The sequence below is a fragment of the Ceratosolen solmsi genome, unplaced genomic scaffold, assembly GCF_000503995.2.
Source record: "Ceratosolen solmsi marchali unplaced genomic scaffold, CerSol_1.0 scaffold27, whole genome shotgun sequence".
Taxonomy (NCBI): domain Eukaryota; kingdom Metazoa; phylum Arthropoda; class Insecta; order Hymenoptera; family Agaonidae; genus Ceratosolen; species Ceratosolen solmsi.
In genome coordinates this window covers 6,369,718-6,378,183 of record NW_011948426.1, presented here as the reverse complement: position 1 = coordinate 6,378,183, position 8,466 = coordinate 6,369,718, and the positions used below count along the sequence as shown (strand labels likewise).

Below are 8,466 nucleotides of genomic sequence, written 5' to 3'. Positions count from 1 at the left end.
CTTGCGGCGTTTCCAGCGCTGGCGCAGTGGAGTATGAGCTAATGCGTACCAGCGTGCGTTGGGGCGGATAAGTTTATTTAAGTGAGCCTATTGAGAGCCTCAATGTATTAAGGGATAAGTTCATGTTTTTTATGGTAAAGTGGCTCAATTTTATTATGAATCCCAAAAACAATTTTCCCCAATATAAATGATGGTAAATGAAAATGACATTTTCATATAAAAAGTTGTTTTATATAAATCGATTCCATAGCGTATTCACTCATTGATATACATAGACTCATTAAAACGATAAATAATATGTTTTTAATATTTTTTTCATACATGGTTTTTGAGTAATGATTGTAGAGAGAAGATTGAATAGTGAGCCCGTCGTGTTGACTGCATAATTTATAACTAGCAAAGCGCTATGCATCAAGCGTTGATCAAATATTTTTCTTAGAAGCGGTGCGACGCCGGCAGTGCACCGGTGATCGTTGCTATGCTGAATTATAATCGTATATTCGAGTTTGTAGCATAGGAAATTTCCCGTATTCACTACATTATTTTGTTTTTATCATGAATATCCGGGAGCTTATAGTTCTCCTACTTTTGAATTCCGCTTTCAACTGTTTTTATCCCGAACATTGTGGTTATTGGGGATTTTGTGGTTTTTGGGGTTGTTGAAGGTACTGGGATTGTTGGGGTTATTGCAATTGTTGGGGTTATTCAAATAATTGTGTCAAATGGAAAGAATCCGTATTATTGTTGGGATTGGATATATTGCAGAAATTGAGTCTATATGGGTATCTCTCGCTACGAAACTGGTCGGTGATACTTGGGTTTTAATTACATTCTTTAATGGTGACAGGTTCCCCATATATATATATATATAATGTTTAACTACGTTACCGTAGTTCCCGGGTTCTCTGATTCATCAAGCTTATGGACTAATCAGGCTTATTAGTGTTATTATGGTATTTGTTATAAATTGATATATTGAAAAGATTAGGGTTATTTGTATCATCGAGTTATTGGATTTAATTAGCGTAATTGGGGAAATTATGAATAAAAAATATTTTATGAATATAATGTTATACTACTCAGTCCTGTAAAAAGGTTACGCGAACCTATGCATTCATAACGAGCTATATAGTTTTTATGTTTTCTCTTTTATAATAATTAGGAAATATAATTTTTTTAGATATATATACAATCTTTCAAATGTTAAATGATAACATAAAAGTAATCTTTTATGGATGTATATTTAAAACAATATTTTGATTAATAAAAATTTTATTTAAAAATGTTTTATTTACTGTTTTCTTCTTAAAATAATATCATGACTGCTCGGAATTCGAGCATTTTCCAAAACTTTAAAAAAAAAAAAAAAAAAAAAAAAAATTAAAAATTAATTTTAAACTTTTTAAAACTTTTAACTTTTTTTTTTTTTTTATAAGCCTTCTAGCTCTCAAATTGTTGTAAACATTTGATTTCAGGAATTCTCCAACACTCTGAAGCTTTACTTTCGAACGTCTTACAATGTTTTCCGCATAGCAACACCAATGCATTGTTGCGCGCTAAGGAAGCTGCTGCGTGGATATTTAAAGCAAGCACAACACGAAATGAGGCTTACAGTTATTCAGCCAGTAAACCAATCAGTTATGCCAGTCAGCCAACAAGCCATTCACCACAAACTCTTAAGATATAGCCACCATCGAAGAAAGACATTTCAATTCTCCTGTGCTGAAAGATAAAGGAATTGCCACTATTTATTTCATGTCAGCAAAGTGCCAGACTACAACCAACAGATCAAACCATCCATACGAAGCATTCGGGATGGTGAAACAAATCATCCAAACAGAGCATTCGGGATCGTGAACCATTCATTACAGACCACATGTCAACGCTACTGTATCTGTGTGAGTAAACCAAGCCTAAGGCATAAATCATTGCTAATCCCTACAAGATTAGCATGATGCTATTATTATTATAGCACAACCATACTCACTACTAAGAGTATGTATAATCAATTTCTGATACTTACAAGATCAACAACAACAGCAAGGAACATCTCGAGTAGGTAAACTATTCACTACAAGATCAGTTCAAGCAACTGAATCGTCGTGATTGAATATAGTATATACCCTTCCGTCACACAAATCCAACACAACAATAATGTAATTGTATATAAACCGTAATAAATCATATTAAACGAAGAAGCATACACTGAATTAATGTAAAGTCCTTCCACATAAGTCCTTCCCAAACATCCGCTGGGCCGGGTGGCAAATTATTATAAGGCTATCGAACATTGGCAGTTCGAGCCAGAAAATTAAATATTTTTCAACACATTACATAATGAACAAACGTAGACAAGAAAAAAAAATATTTTATTTTAATCTTAAATATTTAAAATTTAAATTATATGCAGCAGTAAAATATTTTAATTTTCTGCTATGATCAATTCAAGTGAACATTTTCTGTTAAAGGAAAAAATTAATATAAGTTTATGTACATGAGGATGTTTAATTACTTCAGATCTAGTTATAGTATATTTAATTTTCAAAGTAGACTTGCATTAGTAAATGTTAAAAATACCGGGTTAAGATTTTAAAAATTTGTTAAAATTTTTTTATTTTTTGTAAATTAATTAAATGATTCTTTTAATTCAATAATTTTTTACTTTTATTTTTATGATAGAACTATTCAATTGTTTAGTGTATAATACCTGTATCGGTACATGAAATTTTAATATATTTATAAAAAAAATTTAATATACATCAATAAATTTTATAATAAATATTTCTTTTATAAAAAATACAAAATTTATATAGAATGTTCAATAATACTGTAAAGGTATGATTTAATGACCTTAATATTTTGCATTAAAAGCTATTAAGATTTAAAATTTTGAACCGTTAATAATAATATCAACAGAACTTTTAAAGCAAGAATGTTAATAAATTTGTTCATAAAATTTGTTTTGAAACAAATTTATTCATCGCGTTTATTCATAACGTCGTTATTTATAATAGATATGCAAACTACTTGGAAAAGCTCATGTAATAATAAAGAAAATGATGAAATATTATTAATATAATAATGAATTTATTATCTGTTTAAAAAGCAAATTTTGAAGTAGATAGATTATTATTATAGATTATATCGGAAATATACACTTACTCATTTTTTGCATTTGCTTTATTTTTTTTAGTATAGTTAACTTGTACATCTAGTTAAAATATTTTAATTCTTTGCTTTATGATTTAACCACCTTTCGATAGCTTGGATAACCAACCCTTTATGTGTATTTTTAAATAATCTCATTTTGCTTAACCATTTTATTTATTCAAAATAAAAATCAATATTCATATGATAGATTGTAATATATTAAAATGTAATTTATACAATATTTTTACATATAAAATTATCAACTGACAAATGGTTTAAAAAATTATTAAAATAATTTATATTATATGTATAATATACAATATAATTTATATTGCATGGTTTCTAATGTTTAAATATAAATAAACTTAATAATATTAAGTTTCATAGTTAATAATAATCAGGTACAGGTGCACAAGCAATTTTAACAAAATCTTCATATTTTACTTGTCCGTTAAGAGAAACATTTGCCTCGCGAAAAATTTGTTCAACTGTCAATAAGAAATGTATATATAATTTATTTATATATGAGTTTATTTAAAAAATATTTATATAATCTTTTGTCATTTACGTAACTACCTTCCTTATTACTCAACTGCTCTCCCCAATTTAATAACATATGAGCAATTATCCGCAGCTTGAAATGCTTCTATAACTTCCTTTGGTATATTTTCTATTCTAGTTTGAAGATGCATTGCTTCCAAAAAATCAGCAAATGACATTTTTCCACCTATAAAAGTTAAATTCTTATAAAATTTTAGTCACTAATATAATTATTTATAATTAAATACATAATGATATAACATGATTACATAATAAACAATTTTTCAAAAAATTAAATTTTGATAGTGTTTTAAAATTTCTAATATATAATTTTGATAAATATAAGTTTTTAAAATATTCATTCACCTTTATCTTTCAAGTACTTATTCAATTCAGCTATTGTTGGACTAAGCCCAAGTGACCGCATAATAATTGTTAATTCATCTAAAGTATGAATTTGTCCACTTCGAGCATATAGATAAAAACACTCTCTAAATTCTGTAATTAAAATATTTAATAGGAATAGTAATAAGAATAATAATAATAATAATTATTATTGTTATATTATAAAAGTTATCAATATAATATATAAACGTTTTCAATATAAATATGAAGTTGAATGAAAACTTTTTTACGTTATTAAGACATTATTACCATCAATATCTTCTTCTCGAAAATAACGTGCCTATAATATATAAATGTTTATTGATAAAATAATTTTAATACTACGTAGTTTTAAAAAACAATTTTATGTTTTTACCATTTTTATTTTATTTTTGTAATTGTAGGGACCAAGGCAGGGACCAAGACTTGTTTAAAAACAAAAAATAAATTTGTTGACGTCAACCAGTAGTTTAATGTATAACACAGATAAGTAAATGGATAGTTATGAAGCATAATCGTTAATTTTATACAGATAAGTGGTGCCTGCGCAGTAACAATTTCATACCGATTTTTCGTATTGTTTGGAAAAAATATATTTTTCGTCCAATGAACGAAAATGATTATATTGGAATGATAATATGAAAGCCTTTTTGCTATCTATTCATAAAAATTATCCTATCAGTTAAATTTTGAAAATGACATCAGTTTAATAGAATATTTACGCATTAACACAGTTTTAATTGTGACATAATTATGAGAATTTACTGTGAACGCGCGAGCCACATTTTTTTTATAAAAAATTGGAAAAATTTTCAATAATTAAAAAAAAAATTGTATTATTAATTATCATCTTAAATAAATAAATTTCATTAATTTAATTTAATTTAGATTAATAGTTAATCTAGTGAAATAATAATAATTATTCTTAATGTTTGTTTAACTATTAAATTATATTAAAAAGAATCAAATAATTCATCGAATTATATATTATTTTATTATCTGATAAACTTTAATTAATCATACATTCTTATGTTTTTAAATTATAATTATTTTTTATTCGGATGAATTTATTTTAGTAAACATAATACGCGGTGTAGCTTTGTCTAGTAGTAACTTAAAATTTAAAATAACTTTAATCATATGTAATAACATTACTTAATAATGATATTTTCTTTTGGCTATTTTTATTCTGCATAACTACTTCAAGTTCTTTATAATTCCACGTATTGAGATTTATAACTATTGGACAAAGCAATGTTTGATAAAATTAATAGATCTATCATACATTAAAATCAGGTCTTACGGGATATTTCAATATGGATAAAAATTGGGTTTAATGACGATCATATACGAATTATTAGTATATATTTTGCATGAAATTAGGTATTCGATTTTTTTTTATTTAATTTTATTTTATTTATAATACTTGTTTTTGTAGCGATTTATACCTTAAATGCGTTACTTTATTTATAGCCAGATTTTTATTTGTCGTTACCTCATAAAAAGTTAAATACTTGATTTTCATGAATTATACTCTTAGTAACTGAATGTTTTATTATTTTCTGATGTCCTGAACTCTGTCATGTGTTTATTATAATTTGTCAAATATTCGCGGTCGGTTATATTATTAAAATGGCAGGCTACATTTCATCTATAGACTATATATGCGAATTAAAAAGAACGCAATTTAGTATAGTACTAGCAGAAAAGATATATGGCTTTAAAGCACTGGAAACTTGAGTTTCATAACAAATAACAATTAAAGATGATTTAAATGCACAGTGATGTATAATATAAAAATATACAAATTAAAGTGTTTTAATTTCTTTTCTTAAGTTTACTAAAAATTCCTGAAATATTTTCAGAAATTTTTTATAAATATTTAGAAAATTATTTTAAAAAAAAATGGCTCATTGGTTTCATCGCAATCTACTAAAAGCAACAACAAATCATAAATTCGAATTAAAACATAATGATCCTACTGATGCTACAAGAAAACTTTGTAGGTTGGTATTTTTGTTTACCAAATGGTAAATAATATCCTTGTACTAATTGAAATGGATATAGTGATTTAAGAACCTGTCGGATTCGATTATTAGATCTTTTAAAGAATCCAAATAATACAAGTACATCAGTGGAACCTGCCTTTATTTCTTATCTTTCTTTGCTTTATGGCTTTATATGGGAGGTCGACGCTTTAAGTGAAGAAAATGAACAGATTGGTGGACCAAATCCAAGCAAACTTAGAAATGTATTTGTTTTTAAATGGACTCATACTCTTCTTGGACAAGGAACTGTGTAAGTTATTTTACATAATTACAGATATATTTATAATAACACTTGTGAATGAATATGAAATATGAATATGAAATGAATATAGTTTTTATAATTATAAGAATAAGAATAAGAAATAAGAATAATTTAAAATGATAAAGCTAAGATATTCCAATAGTTATGATTTATTAAAATAATACTAAATGATTAAAAATTTTTATATTGACTTATAAGACGTATAAGTATTATATATTTTATTTTTTAAAGTTGTATTTTGGACAAAAGAAAATTATTTTAATGCTGATTACTTTTTAGAAATAAAATTAAAATATTTTATTTTTTAATCTATAAAAGTGGGATTTATTTCCTTTTTATAATAATAATTTTAATATTTTTCATTTACATAGTTCCTTTGCTGATTCTGTGTATGAAGCAGCAAATATAAGTGTAATTCTTGGTTTATGGTTTATGAAACATGCTGCAATGATTGCTTCAAAAAATGAGTAAGTAAATTATAAGCTAAAAATATAATATTAATAAATCAGGTTTTGAATAAAAAGAATTTATGTCAGTATTACGATGAGTGAAGCAAAAGAAGTATATATCATGATGAGAAGGGCAGCTGGAATATTTACTTTTGTACAGACAGAATTTTTACCCCAATTATCTAATCCATCACCATTGGGTAGTGATTTAGATCCTCGTGTTATAAATGCTTATGTCAATCAATGTACTGCAGAAGCTCAAGAAGGTAACAACAAAGTATTTAGTTTAACATATTTTTTTATAATTTTTAATAATAAATTTTTTATTGTACAGTAACTGTTGCTCGAGCTGTTGAGTTAAAACACAAACCTAGTTTAATATCTGCATTGGCTAATGAAACAAGTAAACTCTTTTTTGATGCAGCCAATACTTTAAGATCCTTTAAGGCTGAAATTTCAGGACAATGGATTAAATATTTGGAATTTAAGTCAAAATTTTATCAATCATATGTAAATACGTAATGTAACTTATATGGTAATCGATTTTTATTTTAAGTATATTTACATTTATTGTACACTTTCAGTCATATAATTACTGTGGAGAACACTTATTGGCAATGGACAAATGTGGAGACGCAATAAGAGCTTTAAAAGAAAGTGAACTATGCTTGATTAAAGCCAAAACATTTTGTGCAGAATATAGTAAAATTCATGGACCAGCGCCACGTGTAAAGCCTGATCAACATACTGTATTTAAACGCTTATCTCCTTTGGTTGCACGTACACTTGATAAATGTGAACGTGAAAATATTTTAATGTAAGGAATTAATACAATTATCAATTTAAATTAACATAGAATTTATTAAAAACAGTAATTTTTTTAACTTTCTTAAAAAGTGATAATTTAAAAAAATTCTTTTTGATTTAAATTATGATAATATTTACTTATAAAGTATGAACGTTATTTTATTTTTATATAGAATGATTTTCAGTAATTTTAGTAATTTATTAATATATATAATCAACTTACACAGTAGCTTTTTATTATTAGATACCATCATTCTGTACCTCAAGAAATACCTGTACTTGATACTAAAGCTACATATGGATTAGTAAGTCCTATTGATTTTCACATGCCGGGTTGTAATTCTTTGTGGTATCTGGACATCTACAAAACATTAACTGGTACAGAAACACCTAAAATAGACAAAGAACAAGATTTACCTCTAGTTAAGGAAGAGGAGATATCTCAAAATAATAAAGAACCTAAAAATGAAAGTGGCTGTACATTACAGTAGGAATTTATCTCATTCTTAATAATGAAATTAAGAAAATGATTTAAAAATGAAAATGCCTTTAGATTTTTAGCTGCATTTTGAATAATATCAATGTGCAAATATTTATATTACTGTTATAATATTAGTATTATTAAACCTAGTCAATAAATTGTTTATATTTACATGTATTAATTTTAATACAATAAAATTGAATATTTAGTAAAAAGTTGGATGAAATAACAAGATAATTTTAAATATTGATTTGTTCATTTTAATTAGAATGTTAATGCGTCATTAATTTTATTATTAATTTTATTAATAAAATATATTAAAATAAATGGATTTTATATTAATTA

General features: G+C 25.5%; 2 protein-coding genes across 3 annotated transcripts; one reads left to right on the top strand and one right to left on the bottom strand.

Moving 5' to 3' along the window:
- Positions 1-3,518: 3,518 nt before the first annotated feature.
- Positions 3,519-4,676, bottom strand: LOC105363290 (calmodulin-like protein 4). The gene is given in 6 exon segments (XM_011500957.1): positions 3,519-3,638; positions 3,727-3,776; positions 3,778-3,877; positions 4,057-4,188; positions 4,345-4,375; positions 4,451-4,676. Coding segments are annotated over 6 exon segments (417 nt in total). The 5' UTR covers positions 4,454-4,676; the 3' UTR covers positions 3,519-3,537.
- A 1,030-nt stretch (positions 4,677-5,706) lies between these two features.
- On the top strand, positions 5,707-8,200 carry LOC105363289 (BRO1 domain-containing protein BROX). Of its 2 annotated transcripts, XM_011500956.1 has the most exons (8): positions 5,707-5,860; positions 5,940-6,080; positions 6,142-6,372; positions 6,756-6,851; positions 6,921-7,099; positions 7,168-7,343; positions 7,418-7,650; positions 7,885-8,200. In XM_011500956.1, exons 2-8 carry the CDS (start codon positions 5,980-5,982, stop codon positions 8,129-8,131), a joined length of 1,263 nt encoding a protein of 420 aa, XP_011499258.1. In that variant the 5' UTR covers positions 5,707-5,860; positions 5,940-5,979; the 3' UTR covers positions 8,132-8,200. The 2 variants fall into 2 exon arrangements, with proteins under 2 accessions (XP_011499258.1, XP_011499257.1); XM_011500955.1 differs by lacking the exon at positions 5,707-5,860 and having other exon boundaries at positions 5,929-6,080.
- Positions 8,201-8,466: the final 266 nt, after the last annotated feature.